The sequence below is a fragment of the Tarenaya hassleriana genome, unplaced genomic scaffold, assembly GCF_000463585.1.
Source record: "Tarenaya hassleriana unplaced genomic scaffold, ASM46358v1 Cleome12, whole genome shotgun sequence".
Lineage (NCBI taxonomy): Eukaryota > Viridiplantae > Streptophyta > Magnoliopsida > Brassicales > Cleomaceae > Tarenaya > Tarenaya hassleriana.
The window spans coordinates 3,127,040-3,151,671 of NW_010962392.1; the positions used below are offsets into that span (position 1 = coordinate 3,127,040).

General features: G+C 35.3%; 6 protein-coding genes and 1 pseudogene across 8 annotated transcripts in view; 3 read left to right on the forward strand and 4 right to left on the reverse strand.

Annotated features, from left to right (window-relative positions):
• LOC104806822 (uncharacterized protein At4g08330, chloroplastic-like) overlaps positions 1–444 on the reverse strand; it is a 1,972-nt gene extending 1,528 nt beyond the window's left edge. Inside the window, exon 1 of the mRNA XM_010531899.2 lies at positions 45–444. Coding sequence (XP_010530201.1) covers positions 45–160 — 116 coding nt within the window. The 5' untranslated portion in view covers positions 161–444. The remainder of the gene's footprint in view (positions 1–44) is intronic.
• A 1,617-nt stretch (positions 445–2,061) lies between these two features.
• On the reverse strand, positions 2,062–2,854 carry LOC104806824 (annotated as a pseudogene).
• Positions 2,855–4,271: 1,417 nt separating this feature from the next.
• On the reverse strand, positions 4,272–9,038 carry LOC104806826 (amino acid permease 5). Of its 2 annotated transcripts, none has more exons than XM_010531903.2 (6): positions 8,859–9,038; positions 6,791–6,896; positions 6,319–6,552; positions 5,792–5,885; positions 5,168–5,522; positions 4,272–5,078 (listed from the first exon to the last, which is right to left on the reverse strand). In XM_010531903.2, the coding sequence occupies exons 2-6, from the start codon at positions 6,894–6,896 to the stop codon at positions 4,425–4,427; spliced, it is 1,443 nt and encodes a 480-aa protein (XP_010530205.1). In that variant the 5' UTR covers positions 8,859–9,038; the 3' UTR covers positions 4,272–4,424. The 2 variants fall into 2 exon arrangements, with proteins under 2 accessions (XP_010530205.1, XP_010530203.1); XM_010531901.2 differs by having other exon boundaries at positions 6,791–6,899.
• A 2,682-nt stretch (positions 9,039–11,720) lies between these two features.
• LOC104806825 (cyclin-A1-1) lies at positions 11,721–14,653 on the reverse strand. Its single transcript, XM_010531900.2, has 11 exons — positions 14,324–14,653; positions 13,644–14,016; positions 13,411–13,550; positions 13,224–13,316; positions 12,965–13,098; positions 12,788–12,863; positions 12,634–12,710; positions 12,504–12,537; positions 12,256–12,405; positions 12,034–12,168; positions 11,721–11,950 (listed from the first exon to the last, which is right to left on the reverse strand). Exons 1-11 carry the CDS (start codon positions 14,522–14,524, stop codon positions 11,882–11,884), a joined length of 1,482 nt encoding a protein of 493 aa, XP_010530202.1. The 5' UTR covers positions 14,525–14,653; the 3' UTR covers positions 11,721–11,881.
• A 1,924-nt stretch (positions 14,654–16,577) lies between these two features.
• LOC104806827 (metal transporter Nramp5-like) lies at positions 16,578–20,640 on the forward strand. Its single transcript, XM_010531904.1, has 13 exons — positions 16,578–16,732; positions 16,829–16,907; positions 17,277–17,317; positions 17,438–17,516; positions 17,618–17,722; positions 17,851–17,960; positions 18,483–18,664; positions 18,762–18,831; positions 19,169–19,342; positions 19,478–19,582; positions 19,711–19,842; positions 19,963–20,058; positions 20,180–20,640. The coding sequence occupies exons 1-13, from the start codon at positions 16,634–16,636 to the stop codon at positions 20,474–20,476; spliced, it is 1,569 nt and encodes a 522-aa protein (XP_010530206.1). The 5' UTR covers positions 16,578–16,633; the 3' UTR covers positions 20,477–20,640.
• A 676-nt stretch (positions 20,641–21,316) lies between these two features.
• Positions 21,317–24,337, forward strand: LOC104806828 (E3 ubiquitin ligase BIG BROTHER-related). 2 transcript variants are annotated; one of them, XM_010531905.1, is made up of 7 exons: positions 21,317–21,386; positions 21,464–21,636; positions 21,822–21,929; positions 22,013–22,173; positions 22,465–22,548; positions 22,694–22,788; positions 22,922–24,337. In XM_010531905.1, the coding sequence occupies exon 7, from the start codon at positions 23,451–23,453 to the stop codon at positions 24,153–24,155; it is 705 nt and encodes a 234-aa protein (XP_010530207.1). In that variant the 5' UTR covers positions 21,317–21,386; positions 21,464–21,636; positions 21,822–21,929; positions 22,013–22,173; positions 22,465–22,548; positions 22,694–22,788; positions 22,922–23,450; the 3' UTR covers positions 24,156–24,337. The 2 variants fall into 2 exon arrangements, with proteins under 2 accessions (XP_010530207.1, XP_010530209.1); XM_010531907.1 differs by having other exon boundaries at positions 22,013–22,100.
• LOC104807028 (proteasome subunit beta type-3-A-like) lies at positions 21,381–22,084 on the forward strand. The gene is made up of 4 exons (XM_010532137.1): positions 21,381–21,386; positions 21,464–21,636; positions 21,822–21,903; positions 22,013–22,084. The coding sequence occupies exons 1-4, from the start codon at positions 21,381–21,383 to the stop codon at positions 22,082–22,084; spliced, it is 333 nt and encodes a 110-aa protein (XP_010530439.1).
• Positions 24,338–24,632: the final 295 nt, after the last annotated feature.

A 24,632-nucleotide genomic window follows, 5' to 3' on the forward strand; every position in this document is an offset into this window, starting at 1 on the left:
TCCCTTACTTTCTTGAGCGGCAGATTCCACAAAATTGACATTACCTGTAATTGACATGCCGGAGAGAAGAAGAAGAAGAGGAAGAGAAGGACGGAGAAGAAAACTGCTGGTTGCCGCTAAAACGAGCGTGGTTGACCCCAACCGAATCAAATCTTACCATCGTCAACGTCTCCGTCTCCGTCTCCGTCTCCGATTGCGCACACGACGGAGACAAAAGTACCAATCCCCAGACAAGTACAGAGGATTTAACTGATCGTCGCCGGAATCGAACTTCACCGGGAGCGCGCGAACAGGAAATGGTTACGTGGCGATCGTTGATTGGCTGGTTGGAGGAACGTGTAACGCCTCGATTCGGGGGTTACTTCAACTTCCCCACGACGCCGCAGGATGCAGAGACGATCCAAGGAAAAGAAGACGAAGAAAGAGACTTTTCACAACAGGAATAATTTTATTTTATTTTCTTTTTCTTTTCTGGAAAAAATAAATAAGAAAAGAAGCAGAGAGTCTCTGGAAGAGAGAGCGGGTTCTAACCTACTTTAATTTCTTCTCCCGTCTACGCGCTTCCGTGTGTGTACAGTGTAGTGTACATAGCGGGGGAACAATTTTTTTTGTATGTTCACATTTGTCGTTTACTTGTTAAATAAGAATTGATTGTTTCCATTTGTATATTTAGAAAATTAATTATTTTAATAACATATAATCAAATAGAATTAACATTCCATATAAAACCCATGGATTTCATTTTTCAAAAACTTAATAAACAAAATAAATTCAAATCGAATAGATAGATATATTTAGAATGGGTTTTTATAATCTACTACTAATGATATATATAAAAGTTATAGATAGATTTATCAATCTAAAAACATTAGACTGCAATTTCAATTCTATAGTTCCAAACAATAGATAGCATGCTTTATATCTTTGCATTAGACGAACTCTCAAGTGTTTTAACTACATGAATTGACAAACATTTTGACCTTGGAAACGCCGCCCACAGATTTCAAATTTTAATTTATAGGATATGTGTATCATTTTTTTTGTTAAACTGAAGTTATACACATTTATGGTAATTTATAGTTAGATAGACATGATTGTAGAAGAATATTATATAATTTTTTCTATATCTGGCACTTATATATTATGGTTAGTTGAGGGGAAAAAAATACTAAACGATTACTTGAGTCATCAACACCATTTCTTTGTTTCAAGTTTTGTGGTCGGCTATCATTGAATATAATCAGACTCCCACCACACTAAGAATCTTCTTAGTGAAATATTAAAATTTGTTCACAACATTATTATTTTATTTGCACCACTCCGTTAAAATTTGTCCATGTAATCATGTCCGCATGATTACACGGACAATCGAGTTAGTGTGAACAACAAACTGAATAAAAATCGATTATTAGTTAGTGTGAACAACGAACTGAATAAAATTCGATTATTTAAAATAAACAAATTTTTTATCAAATAAATTCGAATTAAAACCAAAGTCGAATCAGATATAAAAAATTAAACCGATTCAAATCCGTTTTAAAAGTCGGAAAATTGAAACCAGTACTTAAAAAAAAAAGCATTCATTTCGGACGGAGGGAAAAAAATGATGGTCCAATTTGATGTCGAACCATTGGGTCATAGTGGGCTCGGAAGGCATCGGCCCGTTATCCTTCCACCGCCGAGAGCGGGAGGTAATCGCTGCTCTGTGAAACCAGCCTCACGCTGTGCCCTCCACACTAAGAGACAAGTGGCCCAAAGCCTTCGCTTAAGCCACGTGACCCATCTCCCGGCTTGGAACGGGCGGACCAGACAATTGCCCAAACCGAACCCGGCCCAATACTCCGACACAAAGTCCCATCACCTTGTTGCCCCCACTCAGGTTACAAGCCAGCGTTACCAGGCTCGGCGCTGGAGAGTTGCCAGAACATTAATTATGTAGTCTAATGAATCTATCGAATTGGCCGATGTGGGACTTTTGACATCTTGCTGCTTTTTAATTATAAAGAATGGGGCCTTTCTATTAAGAGATCCATCTTTTTTTAAGCTTTACCAATACTCCTGTTTTACACAACGTGGTACTTTTTTCACATTAATTAATTTTTGGGACTACCATACAATTAAAAGAAAAAAAGTTGCATTAGTCTTCCTCGTCGATGATGAACCTCCCGGTGCCGGGATTAATGGCGGCGAAGAAGAAAAAGGCGACATTGAACAAAACGATGGGTTCGATCTCAGTGATGGGGAGACCGGTCTCGAAGTTGAGTTGAGCCAATGCTCCTTTCCCTGTTATTATCTCTCCTATCAACGAAAACGCGATTCCCAACTGCGCCAGTCTCCCCAGGAGCTCCAATTAATGGCACCAAGCAACGTGAACAGTATGAAGAACAATAGCAATGGCTCTGCTTCGTATATCGGAATCCCCGTTTCCGGATTCAACTATGCCAGTATTCCTTCCCCCGTTATCCCTTCCCCCAGCAACGACGCCTGTGGATTCATCTGGATGAAAGAATATACATGGATCCAGTGTACGCCACTTAGATTATTTTCCATGTGCAGTGCAAATTTTCTTGTCAATCCCTTACTTTCTTGCAGTTTCTCTCGCCCCAAGCAGCCGATCCGCAGCTTTGGCTTCTCGGAAAATCTTACCCAGTTTGCCTGGTGTCACAATTCTGGTAATTTCATGATCAGCCATGAATGAAAACTAGGGTTTCAGGTCAAGAGAAACAGGGCTTTCAAGAAAAGGGTAATCTTTATCGACACTGTTAAGGTATCAATTTCCGCTTCTGCCAAGTACACAGCTAACACAGAGACAAAGACCAAACGTAACCAAAAAAAAAAAAAAGAACAGTGTCTAATGCTGTCCCCTGTTGTTTTCCGGTTCTGGTTCACAGGGCAACTCGAACCGGCACAAAGGGCAGACGTGACTCGTCTCGAGCCACTTGACGATACAACGGTCGTCAAACTCGTGGGTGCACGGCAAGATCGCAACTTTCTCTCCGACGACGAAATCTCTGAGACAGATCGCACACTTCTCATCATCATCCTCGCAACTCATCTTCTCGAATCTTCTTCTGCTTAGCGTTTCGATCGCACCTTTACTCGAGGGCACAAACCGAATCCTCGTCCCATCAAACGAATCTTGGATCGGACCTCCATTGATTTCGTCGGAAGGGACAGTAACAGTCACGAGACAACGTCAACCACCGCTCGAAGAGCATCACCAACTAGGTTTCTCACTCTTGCCAGCAGACAAAACTGGGCATGTCAACCAGGTCTCTTTGATTTTTTTTGGTCTTTTTTTTTAATATAATTTATCTTTTTGCAATCTATTTTACTTTGGTCTTGGTCAAAGGATTTGCAACCCAAACCACTAAGTGGGTCCACCACCAATTAAGATTGGTTCTAGTAGTACCATCAATTATTGAAAAAATGAATAATCATGCTAATATTGAAATGTCAAACAAAATTTCAGACGTTTTTTTTTATATACCCTTTTAATTCCGTAGGGTCTTCTACATATAATAACATTAATCTTAATTAGACCTAAACCATATCATATATAAATAGTATTTACATGACGCAAAGTCAAATGTATCAAATTATAAAGTCCTAATCCACAAAATGGTTATAGCTTCTTGAATTTAATAAGAAAAATAAAATTTACCCTAATTTACAATGAAACTTATCAAATTCATTTTTATTTTTATTTTTGGTGCAGAAAGGAAATTTGTCACATTCTTCGATGGTGACAACGAGACAAGACAAATGATTTCCAAATTTGAAGTACATCATATGCTATATGGATGTCAACGAGATTGGACCCACCCGTATGAATTTGACAAGTCATACTCATCCTCTTCTCTTTCCTCCTCCATTGACACAACCTTATATAATATATTAAATATTATCACAATTAAATACAAATATATTTGCTTCACTTTTTTTTTTTATTTATTTATGAAAACACCTTAGTTAACCCACATAGCTTGTCTATCTTACTGAATCTTTCATATGAGGAAGGAACACATCAATAATATTGATCTTTGAGATATGTTGTGAGCAACAATATTGTAACAAATAATTCCTGTCAAATACATTGGAACAAGTGTTTTTTTTTATATCATAATTACAATAATATAACAATTGATATTAGGATTCATCTAATTTAATTCAACATTCAACAAGAAGCATGCCTTTGGCAAGCAACATAAGGTTTACAATTCTTAATATATATATATATATATATATATATATATATATAAAAGTTTGCATGGAAAAGGAAATCAACACCAAATACAACAAGAGGTTAATTAGGGCATTACAATATGAACAACAACTCTTAAAATTTTAAGTCACGAGAGATCCGAATATCAGGAAGATTATTGATGGATTCTCTCTGAAACAATCCAATGTGTAGTATGAAATCAGAAATCTGTCTTGAAGGGCTTGTAGGTATTGAGATCTGTCATAACTCCGACGACGGATCCTGCGGCTGAGACCACAGTAACAACAAGACAAGCCAAGTTCAAGATCTGAAGACAAACCCACCTCGTACTCCACCTCTGTATCCGGTTATGTGATATGTACATTTCCACGGGGAAATACACGGTGAGAGGCCAAAACCCTATCGCCCCCAAGAGACCGAGTACGTCGTTGAAGAAAGGCATGAGCATGGAGATCAACGTGGTTAGAATCACGAAAAACGTCCTCCACACTAGCCTGAAAAGATTCAAGTTGTAAGGCTTTAGCCCCGGGAAGAACCGGATTTTGATCTCCTTTGTGATGAATTTGCTGTCCGGAAACCGCTTTGATGCTTGTTTCTCGACGAATGCAAAGAGGGGCTGGCAATAGACTTGGTATGCACCGACCAGATGGATCACTATGGTTAAATTGGCTATGTCGAGGAGCCAATACGGGCTGAAGAATCCTCCACTTAGGAGATTTCCCGGGGACATATCCCCGAATGCTGCATAGCCTATGCATCCACAAAGCATGTAGAACATTGTTGTCACTGCTACACTTATAAGGGTCGCCTTCCTCATCGTCTTCTCTTCTGCTGGCGACGATTTTAACGTGTCCTGCATCGATCAAAATCCTCTTTCAGACAACTCTAGTGTAAGGATATGTACCGAAAAACATGAGGGAATGTAGCCTTTTTTTCCTTCACCTGAATTTCGATGAGAATGACAGAGTAAGAGTATGCAAAAGCAACATTCCCGAGAGCTTGGAAGCTTCTCCAGACTTTCTGGGCCGGAGTCACGGTCCCTAGGCCAATTCCGGTGAGACTGCCTTTCACTTCTTTATTCTCTGTCACTTTCGAGATGCCAAGGGCGAGGCCGATCGAAGAGTAAGTGAATGACATCACGGCAGCGAGAATGGAGAGCCACCATAACTGATCAAAGTCCGGAATCTGAGAGAACACTATCTGCGCTACTCCGAAAGCTATCATGTATGGATTGCCGTTGATATGGCATGGATCTTTCCCGTGGCTTCTGTGGTGGCAATTTGACCGTTGGATCGCTCTGTTTTCCATTCGGAAACAAAGTTTTCACAAGTTAGCCAATGAAACCATCCCTATAATGACTTGAGATAACAATATGTAGTTGAATGGTTTAGACCAAGTAAAGATTAGTTTAGAACAAAAGTGACGAGTTCAAAGGAAAATTGGGTCACGCATCTAACCACAACAACAACAACGGTCAAACAGAGTTCCGAAGTTGTTGTCTAAATGAGAACAGTACATAAGGACAATTCAATACAAAATAGTTGGAAACGAGATTTATTAACTTACATCATGCTTATGGCTGATGCAATAGTGTAACCGATCGCAGTACCAAAGAGGTTAAGGTACTGAACAAGTCCGCATAACTTCACCTTCACACCCCCTGAAATTTACCCCAAAATAGATGAAATCAATTTGAGATTCCGAGCAAAACCCAGATGGAAAAATTATCGAAAGTTTCAAGCTTTGTTTTTGTTCGAGTAGAAAAGATTCAAATTTGAACGTGCCCAGATTGAACTCAGAGATTCTGTTTTATCAAAAAAAAAAAAAAAAAAAACTCAGAGAGTCTGAGCAAAACCAGATTGGGAAATTATCCAAAGGTTCAGACTTTGTTTTTGCTTGAGTGAAAAAGATTCAAACTTGAACATGCCCAGATTGAATTCAGGGATTTTGAGCGAAACCCATACGGCACAATTATCGAAAGTTTCAACACGATTCGCAAAACCCAGATCGCGAAGAGATCGGAAAACTCGAACATGCCCAGATGCTGAAAGTTAAAAACATGGAAAGTTTTTTTTTTTTTTTTTGGTTGGTACCGAGGTTGGCTTGGACAGCATCCATGTAAGTGTAGTTCCTCTTGCCGGAGACAGAGTCGCCGGAGCGGTAGCAGGAAGAGAGGAGAATCGAAGTGTAGTAAGTGACGAGTGAGAACAAGAACATAACAGCTGGCCCTGCTACCCAGCCAAGCTGAGCCATTGCCCATGCCAAAGACAACACTCCTGATCCTATCACTGCTGTTATTATGTGTGCGCTTGCTGTCCATACAGTTCCTGATCCAATATCACCAGCCACATAACCATATCAGTTCTGATTTGGCATAGGGTTTTAGTCATAATCAGAAGAAAGCAGTGTTTCTCCATGAACCAACTCGGCAAACCCAGAAACATTTTGTAGGTTTTCAATCCAAATTCTGATCCGAAGCGAGTTAAACAGGAAAAAAAAGTTTCTTTTTAATTTTTTTTTTTAGCTTGGAATGAAAATATAAGGATAGACAATTTAGTAAATTACCGGTTCTCTTGGGACGACCATCATCATCGAACAAATCGGAACTGCTTTTCGGCAGGACATCAATGGAGACAACGAAACTCTGCGTGTTCTTCACGGTCCCGACCATCTTCTTCAACGCATTAAACAAACAAAAATCCAGAAACCCAAATATTCTTATTTTTTTTCTCCCGAAAAAAAAGTTCACAAGGTCGAAGCTTTGACTGCTTATCAAACCTCGTGGACCGCTTATCTAATGCAGAAGAAACTCATTATCTTTTCCTTCTTACATAAGACAAATATATGTGTGTGTCTAGAGAGAGAGTGGGAGAAACAAAGACAGAAAGAGATGGGTGTGTTTGATTTCAGACCAATAACGGATTTTTTTTCTCTCAGATTTTTTTTTTGCTTCCCTCGATCGGACAGAATTTTCTCTGTAATCGTAAGAAAATTAAATGGAAAATCGAACAAGAGAGGGAAAATGAAGCAAATCTGAGAGAAACAGGGAAGCTTGTGTATTTATATATGTGTATACTATACTTCAACACAAGTGCAGAAGCAAGTGCGTGTATATATATATATCCGCCATGGAAGACAAGGAGAGAGTTGATAGAAAAAATTTGCATGTGATCTTTTTTTTTTGTATGTTGTATTTTTGTTAGACGATTATAAAATTATGGAGGAGAAAAAGTAGAGACGCGTTGGAAGTCTTGTCTCGAACTCGCTCTCCTCCGTCAACATAAAATAATGCAATATTCTTGACTATTTAGTGTTCAAATTTTACATTATGATATATATGTATATATATGCAATTTAGTTCGATTAAAATTATTTTTTATTTGAATAACAGTTTCTAATATATATATATATATATATATAAATTCTATTTATGTTCCATTTTATTTATTTTAATATTCAATTCAGATTTATATAATTAATTTGTAAAAAATATATCAATAAGATGTATATTTAAATAAAACATTTCTATTTATTTTTTTCTTTTGTTTGGTAAAGATATTTATTTTTGCCTATTTTAGAAAATAGATATGTGATATCTAGCTAAGAAAAAATATCTCGGATAACCAAATGCAAAGAAAATGTTATAGAGAAAATTTTGAATTGCAAAAGACAGGGAAAGAAGTTGGTAAACATCAGGCAAACAAACTATGCAATAATTTAGGCATTTGTATACTAATTTGAATTACCATTTTCAGATTCTAAGAAAAACGTGAATACTTAATATCGAACGAATTTGAATGAACGTGTATATTTATATATATATATATATATATGTAATTTTAAATGAAAAAATAAAAAGTGAAATTCGGGTCCATAGCTACAAGCTTGTATAAGTGGAGACGAGAGATCTGCACTGCCACAATGTCCTCCGAGCTTATTTAATATTATTAAAAAAAAAGGGATCTACAAGTGAAAATGAACCCTTCAAGGATTCTTCAAATGATGTTGTCTAAATTACCTCAACAAGCCAATCAATGAGTATGCTTCGCATGCTGGCATTTACATCTTTCTGAACACGCTCCATGAAGTCTGTTGCTGGAAAGAGTCCAACTTTCGACGGTTGCACGGCATTTCGGATCTTTTTATTAAAGTCAAACAAACATATAATTTCATTTTCAACATATATGAATATGTTTGTCGACGAGTACTTAGTTTTTTTTCTTTTGCAGTAGAAATATTTATACGTTTATCATAAATTACTATTTTTTCCTTGAGGTATTACAGATATTTTAAAATCGTTGGTCTTAATTTCCGCAGCTACCCTCTTGGTCTCTATCAATTTTAGCGCATGAAATTTAATTATATAATAATTTGACTTATTTGTCTATATATATGCACATCTTATATATTTGTGTAGCAATAAAATATAATCTCACTAAAGTTTATTACCTGATCAAAGTTTTTGCTTTAAATGAAAAATTTGTAATATATAATTATGTAAAATTCCGCCTAGATTATTATGTTAGCATTCAATGATCAGTTTTTTTAAAAAAAAATTTATCATCAAAACATAACGAGTAATGATTTTATTTATGATAAAAAAAAACAGTGGTAACAAAAATAAGTAGCTTACCTTTTCAGTGTTCTTCTGCTCTTCAATTGGATCTTCTTCTTTGGTTTTTTAAAATAAGGTGTGAATGGTTCGAGCTGCTCGGACTTTGATTATTATATTAATAGAATATATATATAAAAATAAAAAATCAAAGGAAGTGTTTATGCATCATTTCTCAGTCGGTTGTGCATGGAAATAATCAAGGACCAAACCTATACATATATATATATACCCACACGTCTCGTGCAACTGCACAATGTAATATATATATATATATATATATATATATATATTAGATTTTTATTTATGATTTATCATACCTTTAAAAGAGAACCTCTGAAATTATTTAAAAAATATTTCACGTGTATGGATTCTCATCCATCCTTATTGTAGGGGAATAGGGTTCCATCTTCATCGTTTCATGCCCATCAATATAAAGAATGATCGACCTTGGCCATTCGCAGAATTTCAGCATTTCTTTATACATATATATACACACACACACACACTCAATAAATAATATTCTACAAAACAAAAAAAGATGCATGAATTTTTCATATTCTCTTGAGCAGTTTAGAAATCTTACAGATTTCAATATATATTTAGCAACAGTTGTAATCAATAAACAGGGTACTTTGTATACTGTTCTAATTTGATTGCGATCATTCATGAGAGAATAATGTCAAATGCTACTTACTAATTGTAATATTTTATTATGGTTTATAAGTCATTTTTATAAAAATGTAATAAGTTATACTGTAAGTTAGCATGATATAATTCAATAAATTTAACTCATTCAAATGCCAGACTTTAATTTTTAACAAAAAAAAAATGCCAGACTTTAATACTAGTTGGTCAAAAAATGGAGTCTAGATATCCCGAATCTTCTTATAAGTGGAGTACTTTTTAGTAATATTTTTCAACGATAATATAAATATATATATATGTAATGATTTTATTAGGGGTGTAGAAATATCTCAAATGGGAAAACAGAAAATGATAAAATATATTTTTTAATTATATTAATAAATAATTTAAAAAAAAACTAATTTTAAATATAATTTATTGGGAAGAATTATTTTTATATGTATATACCACTTCTGGTGCAAGCTAAAAAATGGCTATATGTATTTTTATGCTCAGTTATAGATATCAATTCAAAATATTCGTAGGTGGGCTATATATCGTCTTATTCCTTTTTTTTTTCTCGACTAAAAAAGGAAATAAGATTAATAAAGGGCAAAACATCTGTAACCATACCATATTTAATGCGCTTTACCCGAAATTGAATTTATTATGTAAAATTAGTTGCGTAATTTTATAAAAGACAACATCAATAATGAGAATATATGTTTGGAAGTTGTTATTTCTTTGTTTTATTTAAATTCTCAAAGAAATATTAAAAAAAAAAATCAAGAATAAAGTGGGTAGGAGATTGTATATAAAACGATAGCCATCTTTCTCAATAACAAAGAAGGTTCTACTTGCTCGAAGACCACCCAATTTTATTCTTAGCTTAGCGGATTTCCATATCCAAATGACACAAAATATCTATTATATATTCGTGTGCGGATATACATGTGCGTGGGTGTATATATAATAATCATATAGTGTATATATATATATATATATATATATATATATATACCCGCAAAAACAATAAAAAGAAATGAAACATGTTGTTTTCTTAGAGTTTATTTATGTCAAGAGCTGAAGTCGGAATGGCCCTTCAGCTTGCTTTATAGTTTTCCCAATTAACATGGACAAAGCCAATTTATACTATGTAATTTTATAGTTTATATATTTTTATATTTTTTTATGTAATTTTTTTCCTCCAAAACGTTATGAATTCCACTAAAAAAACTCTTATCTATTTAATTTTTAAAAAAAAAATAGCAATAAATATCTTTCAATTTATCGTGATATCACAATCTAAATTTTTATGGTTTTGATAAATCGAATTCAACTAATAATTTTTTGATAAAAAATAAAACAATGCCTTCAAGTTGAAAGAGCAAAGAAAAGGAATCACATTATAAACAAAACAAACTACATGAACTTTTTGCACATTGAACATTCATGGACAAGGATTTATTGATTTTAAGTTTATCAAAACGAAATAAGACATGTTCAATTGTATTATTTTTTTTCTGAATTAATAAAAAGTATAAGGAAGTACATTTTCTTCTGCATCTATTTAATTTACACTTTTATTATATGATATTATCTAGACACACACCATTTTCTCGAGCAAAAGTTTTGACTGTGTTTTTTTAGAATATTCTTGGAAAAAGTAAGTAGGAAAAATATCATCTAGTAAGTATCTTAATATAAAAAAAACATTTAATATGGAAAGAGAATATTTGTCATCGGGGTTTGATGGTTGCGTACACCTTTTATACGCGTAAATCGTACCATTATTAATTCCTTCAAAGTTGATTGAAGCCTTTGCACCAATTACAAAAAAGAAATCCTACAGTTCTAAGGCCACAAAATCAAGGAAGGAATTCCTACAAACCGAACTAGCTATTATTATTATTTTTTTTGTCTATAAGTTATTAAGAAAATATGTAAAACACCCAACAGTTGGTGGCGCAGTTGGCTGAGAGATGACAAAGTCATCATCGAGGTCATGAGTTTGATTCCACTGGGGGAATAGATGTAATTTCTGGATTAAAATGGTCCATATACAAAGGCTGGTCCCGAACCTAGGGTGGATGTGGTCGGGTCGAAAACCCGGGGAATCATCCTGGTTATAAAAAAAAATGTAAACCATGTTTGGGTGGCTAATGGTAAAAAAAAGCATGTAAACCATATTTTTAGTTCGGGTTCAAATTCAAATGTGGAGAAGCGAATTCATCCGGATTTCTCCGACCGTTTGAATTATATAGTAGGATCAAAGGTTTCATTAATTTCCGGATTATAAAAAAAAGTATAACAGCACTTGTATTACAATGTATAGATTTTCACAGGAACTTGATCCAACGCAGAATTGGAACAGCTTTCATGAAATTTTACCCAAAGACTCTGGAAATCCACAAGATTCAGTAGTAGTTGTGGAAGAACTCCGATGGGATTATGGGAGGACAGAACTTCTTCGCCACAAACTTGTACTGCAAGAAACCACAATTCTAGGTCAAGACAAATGTTACATTTTACATATCTACAACCAGATTTTTTTTCCATATCTACTTACTTTGTGTTGGCTGTACTTCTCTCTTACTGCAGGCAGAGTCGAGGTGTGTGCATTACAACACAACCCGTGAAGACCCTTCACGCATTTTCTCAATTCCGACGGCTCATACAGCGTGTAATGTTTCAGCGTCGAATTCTGCGAGATTTAATCTAACCCGGTTTAGGAAAACCAAGAAATTTATCAGCATTTATAGCAAACGAGTATTTTCTCATGACAACTAACCCATGGTCTTGTTGTGGGGTCTAGAATGTATTTAGCCAAGAAAATCGCCGATGCAGCTATAAGCGACGGAGAATGAGAGAGCATGCTGTATTCGAGAAGAGATAATTCGGCAATGTAGTTTGCTAAGCATTCTAATTGCATAGACGGCGCCTGTTACAAGTAAAGAAATCAAGAATTGTTTAGCAATCAAGCGTCACTATATATGACTGTCTACTACTTTCTTTTTCGCATTGTAGGGAGAAATATACCTCAGTAATCCCATGGGCAGCGCGGACAAAGCGTCTGATTATCCAAATTCAAGAATCATAAAGTCAGTGGGTGTTGTGATGAATCAAGGGACAGGAAAAAACAACCATGACAAAGAAGCGGTTTTGCAACCTTAGGAAGCATTTGGGTGTTGGAGCCGTCATTTCGAACTTCAAGTAATTAAGAACAGAAGATTCCATTTCCAGAACCTGCAGAGCCAGAGAAGTCAGATGTAAGATTTTAGTTGAGTTATAGTAACTTTGGCCAATTTAATAAAAGAACAAACCTCTTCCTTGAAGTATGTATTGTCTGTAATGTAACAAAATTCCTCCACCTGAGGTGCACAAATCTCTTCGTATTTCCTGCCGTATTCAGATATTTGATCCTTGTTATATTCATTACGTCTCACATCAATCTTAATTCTTTTACCACAAACAAAACGAGCCGAGATTTATGTTCTTACGCTGCGATCATCATACATGTGACACCAAGCAACTGAAGTCTCTGTCTGCTAATCACATTCCCAGAAAGATACCTATCTATGTAGTTCACTGTCAAGTATAATGTATCTGGTACTAGCCTATACTCTTCTGCAACCTGCCATTTGCAATTCCAGTTTGAGGTTAGTTCTAGATTGGCACATAAATACAAGCAATTATCACAAATTCTACAAGTGAAAATGAACCCTTCAAGGATTCTTCAAATGATGTTGTCTAAATTACCTCAACAAGCCAATCAATGAGTATGCTTCGCATGCTGGCATTTACATCTTTCTGAACACGCTCCATGAAGTCTGTTGCTGGTCGCTTCTTTGCCTAACACAAGCAATGGAGGGTAAAGAATTTGTAAACACAATGCCATTCGAAAGAGATTCGTTTTCGAAAAAGAGAACGGAAAAGATCCATATACCTCGGAAGCACGCAAATGTTTGTAAATATCACAAGCAAATGTTGCACATAGCTGTGGATCGTCATAGTTACTATCAATGTTCATGGCTTTATCTTTTTCTGTCTCCATCTCAGACAGAGCATCTCTGCTGCAGAAATTACCTGCAAGGAAACCGATTAATCAAATTCCAACAACAAAGAGGCATAGGACAAAACTCGAATCTAAGTGGAGAACTTGCTACACAGGAGTGATACCCGTTGTCTCCGAATTCTTTGTTATGTACAGATTACTCAGTGCCTTCCTCTCGACAGATTCTACAGCAGAAACTTCATCATTTTCGATGTACTCTACTACTTGTGGACTCTTGAAGGAATCACAGGTTGACATCGACTCGTCCATAGAAACCGAAACGTCTTCGCAATGAATGGGAGAAGATGCTTCAGTTTCACATTGGTTTGAAACTATAGGAGCAATGGCAGATGCATTTTCATCCCGACAAGTTAAGGATGTAACTTTGTTTCGAACTACAGCCAGGTGGGTACGCAAACCAGTGCTCGTCAAATCATTTAAGCCAACAGGTTGAGTGGGCGCCACTTTGATTTTAGCAGACTTGTTCGAGCAATGTACCTTCAGAAACAAAAATAAGGATTTTTCATGTGAATCAAAGACAGAACCAATCGATCAAAACCTACCTTTGGATTCTCTAAATTCCTTAGTTCCACGCCGAAATCAGCCGGTAAAAGTTACGATTTATTATAGCAAAGAAACAAAATTGATCACCGAGTCCTACTAGAATGGACAAAGCAAGCAAAACCCCAACCAAATTCCCTAAACAAGCAGAGAAGTAAAGAAAATTGAAGAAAATCAAGAACATTTTCTCGCTACCCAAACAGATAAAATCCTACAAAAAACCGAAAACCAAGGAAGAACCTACCGAAGTAGACGACGAATTCGGGATCCGAGACACGCTCTTCTGGTTAGTGATGTTACTAAGCGGGGCGCGCTTCTTCGTCAACCGTGGAGCCGCCGCTGTCGGTTTTCCGAAGTTTTCTGACGAAGATGGAGCGTAACGCTTCGCCATTGACGACATTGTCAACGAGGAGAACGAAGGTCGCCGGTTCTGATTAATCGACATTTTTAGGGCAAAAATGCCTCCAAGAATTCTCCCTCTCGATGTCTCTCCGAGAATCCTTGAAGAAGTTAATCAGGAAAAGGAAAGAGAATTTTGATGGAGAGAGAGAGAGAGTGATGAACAGAAACAACGAGTGACATTTGTGGACTTAGCATAAATAATCTCTGTTGATGATTTTTTGAATTCTCTTGGGATGATCCTGACCGTCGATCCAACGGGTAGATTATTCGAGGAGCGTACTCAGTTATCAAGGTCGTGTATTCACACGCGACGGTTCATCACCATCCAATCATACTTCACCACGTCATAGTCAACTCCTATATGGTAAGCGTAAATAAAGAATATAATTGGTTAGTAATGGAATAATTGCGACAGTCTTGTCAGTTTAACTTTGTGGGTTTTCTTTTGAATTCGAATTTCAAACGGTCACTTGGATTTGTCCGTTAAGCGACCAAAAAGCATCATAAATTGTAAACCATATATATACATATAGATACATATATATCTTGGGTATAATTTTGAATATGATACCGAAATTGGGAGGTTGAAATTGAATTTTTCTTTAATTGATTAATATTTTCTTTCTTTTTTAATTCTTTGAATTTTGAAAGAACATATCAATATTTTTTTTTCTTAAATAAAAACATTCAAGTTTTCTTTAATTATTTTTTACTATGTTAAACATTTGATACAATCACATTTGTAGTCATAAAATGAATCATGTTTAATCGATTATTGTAGGTAATAAAAAATAAAGTTATAGATATTTGAATAATTTTAAAAAATATTATAGAACATATTACAAATATCATATATGTTATAAAGACCTGTATATTATACTGAAACATATACACAGCATGTGACATGCCTTTGGATGCGGAGCTCCTATTCTATGGCAAGAAACAAATAGAAGTGTCCTAAAGTTTTGGACTTAATTAGTGTTGACTTCACAAAATTAAAATCAATTTAAATGGCATGCAATATAACTTTGGATTAAATACCAAACCAATTGATTCCCTTCACACACAAATAGTCAAATATATATATATATATATGTGTGTGTGTGTGTGTGTGTGTGTTTATTTTTAAAAAAAGTTACTAAACGTTATCGGAGGTGCGTTCCATGCCATGCCACATAACATAGGTATACTTTTTCTGAGGAAATAAATGTATTATTGATTTAAATTTTTTATCCAATTTCATAATGTGAAGGTTATATTTAATAAGAGAACAGACAGAGGGGGAAAAGAATATTTATTTACCTAATCTAATTAAAGATCACGTTTTATTAAGCTTATAACATTTAAATCTAGTTTCGATGCTCAGGCTCGAATTACTTGTGCATCCTTCTTGACGAATCATTAAGTTATTGTATATTACGTAAATGTAAATTGTAGTCTGTGTGCACGCTCGTAAATATATTCATTATATACATATTTTCAACTAAATATGTTTAGATTTTCAAATATTATCATTCACAATCTAGTAACTTTACTAACCCTAGTCTCTCTCGTAGCACTTAATTAGTTTACTTTTTGGGTTCAAGTTGTTGACGAATGAATTAAAAAAAATATATCTAAAATATATATAATACAATATTCAGTTTGATCTAGATATTTATATATTAAACTTTTAAATAAGTTTATGTTAAGCTCAATAATTTTTCAAAATAAAAATTATTTTCGATTTTGCTTTTTGGTGGTTCGCTTTGGTTATTATTAATTCAATTGAAGAAATATATTTTCCATTTTTATTAGGTATTTTGGTTTATTCATATATCTAGGATCCTATATATACATATATAGTATTGTTTTCAAAGATATTTTTTTAAAAAAAATTCTCAACATAATAAGAACCCTGCATGATAAGTGCCGAAATGAGCAAAATATGTATGAAGGGTCCACAATACACTATGCTTTTTTTTTAGAAAAATGAGAAAAAAAGAGAGTCGGTAACGTATGGATATACATTATACGTATGCATATGAAATATACAATTACGTAGGTTGTGAATACGCAAGTGTCATGGAGCAACTATATATAAGAAAAGGGTCAATTTGGAAACACTGCAAAAGCACAAGTTAGTTTCAAATCTCGAAGAACAAATCACGAGATGGATAGGCTGAGGCAAAATCAGAGAGTGGCTGATGGATCGCCGGAATCCGGCGAAGGAGTTGTCGGAACTCATCAGAAACCGGCGGTCTCCGATGATGTCGGAATCTAATCATAATTCATTTTATAATATATATTATTTTAAACATTAATTTTTATTATTGGTTTTGATTTTTGTTTTGGTGCATTATTACAGGAACATGGATGGAGAAAGTTTTTAACATTCGTCGGGCCTGGATTTATGGTCTCGTTGGCTTACCTTGATCCCGGCAATCGTAATTTATTTTTATCTATTTATATAAAAAGATATTATAATGTCTACAGTATCCAAACATATGCAAGGAATAGCTTAAAAATAAAATACTATATAATTAAGATAAACACCCATAGGTTCAGGTGTATTTATATAAATTTTTTTCTATAAAATTTGGAATCTCTGAGAAATTATGTATATTGATGTATAAATCAATCATATATATTTGCATTTCTTATATTTTCTCACGTCGTTTTCACGTATCTAGCTTATATATTCCATGCAAACTTTTGGGGTTATATTTAGATACTTGTCATTAAAAAATGGATTATAATATTAAATTAGATATATATAATTTATCTATAACGATCTGTTGTATTTTATTTTATAGTTGAGACCGACCTCCAAGCAGGAGCTAATCACAAGTATGAGGTAGTTAATTTTCAATAATATATGGATCAATCATTTACGACAAATGATATAATAGATATTTAAATAAATTTTTTAATCCATTAAAACGAAATAATTAATTTAAATTGGATTTCTGTGCAGCTATTGTGGGTGGTGTTGATTGGTTTGGTCTTCGCTCTTATAATTCAGTCATTAGCAGCTAATCTCGGTGTTACCACGGGTAATCAACCATAACTAAATACTAATTACATGATTATTGTGAAATTTATATTTTGGATTTTATCAATTTATTAATCATAAATGGAATTTTTTATATTTCAGGGAAGCACTTGTCGGAGATTTGCAAAGCCGAGTACCCGAAATTTGTGAAGTATTGCTTGTGGTTTCTAGCAGAACTTGCAGTGATAGCCGCCGATATACCCGAAGGCAATTACAAAAAAATAAAAAAATAAATGCTAATTAAATAATCTAATCTAATTAATTAAATTATCATACAATAATATAATGTTCTTACTCTTTTTTTATTTATTTGTTGGTTGTTATTAAATTGGCAGTGATTGGAACAGCTTTCGCACTGAATATATTGTTCCACGTCCCAGTGTGGTCAGGAGTCCTCTTGACTGGTTTAAGCACTCTTCTACTACTTGGCTTGCAAAGATATGGGGTAACCTAATTTCATCGATATATATATATATATATACACATATAATATAATTATCAAACTATATTTTGCTTACATTCAATTTATTTATATTGAATTGCAGTTTTCCTACATATATCTTTATTTCATACTGTATCTTGGGCACATCGAATTAAAAAAAAAAAGAAGAATTAATAGAGTTTATAAGCTTGACACGATTTAAATATAAAAGATTTATCCTTTAGTAGCGTTGGTTTAATTACATTTTGGTTTAATATTGCTTTGGTTTATTCTGGTTTAGTGATTGACATTTGACTTGGTTTCGTATTTTTGGTTTTGTATTTTGATCGTCAAAATTCCATCATCATCTTTTTTATATAATAGAGAGAAAAAAAAGATCTTTATATTAAAAAAAGGCATTTACATATCTAAAAAAATTTTAATTGTATTAATAAAATCACAAAAAAAAATATAAAATGGGTACGTTAGTAAATACAATGCAAACATATACAAATAACATAGATGTATGTATATATGGATGCATAGGTGAGGAAACTGGAGATGTTGATAGCAATATTGGTGTTAGTAATGGCCGCATGCTTCTTTGGGGAGATGGCTTACGTGAAGCCTCCGGCTAAGGAAGTTATCAACGGAATGTTCGTTCCCACTCTCAACGGCCAGGGAGCCGTCGCCGACGCCATCGCCCTCCTCGGCGCTCTCATCATGCCGTACCGTTATTTTTTTAATTCTTTTCAAAATTTTATGATTTTATTTTATATAAACTAATTAAACTATTCGTAATGTTTAATTATGGACCGACTGCAGGCATAATCTCTTCCTTCATTCGGCTCTCGTGCTGTCTCGGAAAGTGCCAAATTCCGTCGGCGGCATCAATGTAAGCAAAGCCCTAACAAACGAACCAAAGACTGCGCTTTAAAATTTTCGGACATATTTGATATGCACAAATGAGTTTCTATATATACGAGTAGTTCTTAAGATAAGTACGCAAACAAACTATCTATATATACGAATGTGTGTGTGTATATATATATGTTAATTCACAAAATACTAGCTTTTTTTTTTTTATTTGACTCGAAGGCTTGTGTGTATATATATACGTCAATTTATTGAACGGACATCTCCAATATTTCTAGTTCTATCGTTGGTTAGAAAATGTTTAATTCGATTTGATCATTAAGTCTAATGAATTTTTTTTCCTTTCGAAACGATAGAACGCATGTAGATTTTTTCTGATAGAGAGTGCGTTGGCGTTATTCGTGGCGTTCTTAATCAACGTGGCCGTCGTCTCTGTGTCCGGCACCGTTTGCTCAGTCGATAACCTCTCGCCGGAAAGTTCGAACCAATGTAGCGATCTCACCCTCAACTCTGCCTCCTTTCTTCTTCAGGTCGGTCGGTCCATTTCTCTACTATATATATATATATATATATATATATATATATATATATTTTGGTTTAGAGTTTTTTTTTTCATCCATATATAAACACGACAATTCAATAATTTTGAAATAAATAATTTGCAGAATGTTTTGGGGAAATCTAGCTCCACGTTATATGCCATTGCTTTGTTAGCCTCCGGACAGAGCAGTGCCATCACCGGAACTTACGCCGGACAATTCATCATGCAGGTAATTAACGTATTTATATATACATTCTGCTACAATACAAAGTGTATATATATATATATATGTGTGTTAAGTGGAAAATATTCATATACAATTTCACGAGATTAACATTATGCCTTTTCTCTTGCTAGGGTTTTTTGGATCTCAAGATGAAGAAATGGATTAGGAATTTAGTGACGAGGTGTATTGCAATCATACCAAGCCTTGTAGTGTCTGTGATTGGTGGATCTCAAGGAGCTGGGAGATTAATCGTTATAGCTTCGGTCAGTAAACATGCATCCATCGTCAATCATATGAACAAAAGATAATTAGCATGATATATATTAGTACATCCGATTTCGTTATAATTAATCGAGTTTTGTTTCGAAACTTTAATTTTGCAGATGATACTTTCGTTCGAACTTCCATTCGCTCTAATCCCGCTTCTCAAGTTCAGCAGTAGTTCCACCAAAATGGGACCTCACAAGAACTCGATCTTCGTAAGTTTTTTTTTTTTTTTTATATCGAGTTTTATCCAAAACAAGACATATACATTCGTTACATTATATGTATATTCTCTTATACCAAGGTTTTCGATAACGGCCCGAATTTGCCATGCAGATCATAATCACCTCGTGGGTTCTGGGGTTTGGGATAATAGGAATCAATGTGTATTACCTAAGCACCGGTTTCATAGGATGGTTAATACACAACAGCCTCCCAAAAGTTGGGAACATCTTCATAGGAATAACGGTCTTCCCTCTCATGGGAGCATATGTCTTTGCCGTTATATATCTCACGTTTCGGAAAGACACCGTCGCCACGTTCGTTGATCCCAATAAGAACTCTTTGGAGGCCCAAACCCATTCAGATATTGAGCTTTCTAGGCCCAATGGGCCGGGATCCATGATCGTTTGATGATAATTGTGCTGTCCAGGCCCAATGGGCTTTTCTGTTTTCTCTCTTCCCATCGGTGGGGTCCTTTTTCGGTTTGTATTGATCAATAAGCATTTACTGTTGATGCCAAGACTTAATAGTGTAACTATTGTAACTTGAATCAATGCATACTCTACTTAATCATATACGTATGGAAATATTTCTTGGACGCTAACAATATAATTAAAAATTAAAAACTCAGTTACAAAAAAAATTGTTGGGAGTATTAACAATATTTTCTCTAAATTTTATGGAATTTATATAAAATTCCGACACTTACAAATATTTGATGGGGAGTAATAACAACATTGTAATGAACTGGTTGGGTTTACAATATTCAAATTTCAGTAACTTCACTATTTTTTTAATTAATTGAATTCCAAATATTTTCACTTGTATTATTGTAAATTCAAAATTTACAATCTCTATACTTTTTCCAAACTACATAAACCCTTTTAGGCCTTTAAAACCACCTCCTGATAAATTCAAAACCATATCCATTGTCTAATTCGTTTCCTATAATGGAAATGTACATGTTTCTCATTCAGATATGTTATTCTATTTTCATTTCCTTTTAATAAAAAAAATCGAAATAGAAAAACTGAAAGCAGCCAAAAAAGCAAAAGTTTTTTGGATCAAATCAAAATAAATTTCTTTTTTTTTTCCTTGATAAAACTGAAAATTGATTTCGTTAAGACCTATGTATATATTATATAAAGCTAAAGTTGGACCTTTATGAGCCCAGTAAAGGCCCATAATAATTACCCATTTATCAAGCCCGCGGTTATGAACACCGATCTTTTTCTTCTTCATCCCTGGTAAATTTCACCCAATTCTCTCTCGCGCCCAGAATTCAAATTTTCTCAGGAAAAGTTGCAGATTAACGATGTCGGTGAGTTCAGTTCTATTCCAATCTCGCTAGATAAAACCTTATGATCGAGAAATTGTTTGTTTTTTATCGATTTGCAGATCGTCGAGTACGATGGAAGTGCGTTGGTGGAGAAGAACTGTTTCTCCATCGCCGGCGATTGTCGTCTAGGTGTACAGCTCCAAACCCTCGCCACGGATTTCCAGAGGATCTACAAGATTCATGACCGTTTCTTCATTGGTCTTTCCCGTCTTGCCACCGATGCTCAGACACTGTAAGTCGTTCTCGATGCTACGAACCATTCTTAGCTCAAGTTGAACTGTGCAGCTTCTGGGGAGGAGTGAGCTTTTTTTCATGAGTTTTATTGCAGAAGTTGTTACTGTGTGGGCAGCTATTGATTGATCTGGAGTTAGGGTTTTAGGGTAGGATTTTGATCTGAACACATTTGGGTATGTTAAGGTACCAGAGGCTTGCGCTTCGTCACACGTTGTATCAGATCAGGGAAGAGAGGGACATGAAGACCGAGACATTCTCTAGTCTTGTTTCCGCCATTCTCTATGAGATGAGGTTTGGTTTTTTCGTAGAATCTGCGTTTGAATTGACACTTTTCTGTTGACCTGACAGAAAATTTTGTGGTCTTTGTGGTTTAGGTTATGTTTGGTCCTGACTTCTGCCAACCTGTTATTGCTGGATTAGGAGATGATGACAAGCCGTTCATCTGAACAATGGACTCAATCGGTGGCCAGTCTTTTCTTCATGGCTTTCGCTTTACCTCTTTTCGATTCACTTCGGACGTATGAATTGAATATAGGTCGAGTTTGTCAGCACTTAAAGTAGCTTTGACCAGTTAATGAATACTCTCTTATGTTTGTAGAATGTTTCTTCGACTCTCTGTTTATGGTATTCGTTCCCGTCCTCCTGAAAACTTGGTTCAAGTTTCTTTTTTTCCCATACCTTTTGACGCGTTCTCTAGTGTCGTTGATAGATACATAAGATAATAATGGTAAAGGTTACTCTGCCATTTGTATTTTACAATGAAGGTGTTGTTCGATGAGAAATGGTGTACACCTTTCTAACAATTTTCCATGCTTGTCGATTGCAGGGAGCTGGTTAAGATCTCGTGATGGCTGGAACTGCTTCAGAATCTCTTTATGGAGCCTTTGAAGCAATGTTCAAACCCGATATGGTATGCATGCTTGATTTTTTTTCTGAAGAACAAGAATCCGTGTGTTGGTTTTTTTCAGATCGTGTGAATATTTTGCCCCTACCTCGTATTTTCGATTCCTCAATCTAAATATTGTCACAAATGTTACGTTATTTATGAATTTCAGGAGCCAGAGGAATTGTTTGGAACTGTTTCTCAAGCACTTCTTTCGTCTATAGATCAAGACTGCTCGAGTGGTTGGGGTGGACGCTTATATGTTATGTAAGCTGTCTTACTCTCGTCTTTCGAGTGATTTTCTTACACAAACATTGTTTGAACATAAATTCAGCTGCTATTTCTTCTGCTAAACATCCTTCATGGCTTAGAGTCTGAATGATTCTATCTTAATGCACAGATACATGGCAATTTCGACCATCGGGTTTCCTCATCTACATTCCATTTGTCTATATTGGCAGCTCAGCAATGGAAGTGAAGGAGCGAATCTTGATGGGAGGAATAATGGGTTGATCTGTCTCGATGAACGTTAAATTTTCAATCGGAAGGATTTCCGTTGCATCAATCCTGGTATCGCCCTATTTCTCTTTGCCCGATAGGATTGTTTTACGGTTATCGTACCTATAAGTTAGCTTTTGTCTTCGGTAATCAGAAACCGGTTTACATAATCAGAAACTCTAGGGGAGTGACCTATTAGTTTATTATGTTAGTTTGGTGTAAGGAGAAAGGTATGACGTAGCTTGCAGAAGTTGGTTTTGTATTGCTTTGCATGAAAGCTGCCTTTTTTGTTAGGGTTTCACTGTTGTTCATTTCTTGTATCTCACGTTACCTCTCCCCGAAGAAAACCTTTTGGGGTTTTACACATTCCATATAAACCTCATAACTTTTGGCTTCCCTCCACAATCAAAGTTTCTTCTTCTTCTTCTCAAATGGGTAGCCAAGAAGAAGATCCTAAGCAGCAGCCACCACCGAGAAAAGTTCCCGATCTAACCTTCTTCGAGCAAGCAAATTCCGACTTTGCCCTCGCTGCTTCCCGGGCTAATTCCCATTTTACCCTTACCGGCGGCCAATCTAACCCTAGCTTTGCTCCTGCGAGGCTTTCGACGATAGAAAGCGGCGAAGAAACTGAGGAAGGTGAAGACGAAGAGGAAGATGATGATGAAGAAATCTCTTCGGGGAGTGGCATGGACGACAATGATTACGAGTATTTCGATAGCAACGGGTTCGAAGAAGAGGTAGACGGTCTTGATGAGTTTCTCGGTGACGAAGAAAGCAGCAATGACCCCGAGGACGACGATTTCTTGGAAGATGACGAAATCGACCCGGATGAGCTATCTTACGAGGAACTAATCGCCCTCGGGGAATTCATTGGGGTTGAGAAACGAGGGCTAGACCCGGGCGAGATCTCGACATGCCTGAATGAGTTCAAATACGTATCTTCGCAGATCAAGAACGGGATCGACCGTTGCGTGGTTTGTCAGATGGAATTCCAAGAAGGAGAGTCTCTCGTCATTCTCCGACCATGCGACCATCCGTACCATTCGGAGTGTGTGACGAAATGGCTTCGGACAAAGAAGATCTGCCCCATCTGTGGCTCGGAACCATCATCTCTCGACCCTACCGTCGGGGAATAGCTGATTTTACGGTTTTACCCTTTGTGCTCGAATTTATTGAAAACAAGAAAAGAGAAGGAAAATCTGCCGTTTAAAAGAAATGATCATGCTGTTGTATATGCTTCATCATTTAGACTAATCCTTTTATTCTTTTAAATATTGAGGGAAACCATCCCTTTTTAATTTCAAAAATTTAATTCCGATTCTAGCGTATATGATTTTACGTTTAATTTTTATGTTTTTTGGGAATAAAATTTTTATTTTTTTAATTTTTATTAATAGATTCGATGACACCCACACGTTTTTTTAAAGTTTTAACAGGATTTGGTTTTCTGAGGCGTGGACAAAAAATTTCTGAAAATGGTCCATTTACGACCTAAGCAAAAAACTGAAACTTGCGAGTCTTTTTCGCAGTTCCAAACACATTTTTCTTATTTAATTGCTTATTTATTACATAATCAAACCTAACGAAAAAGGGGAGATTCGATAATAAAAAGG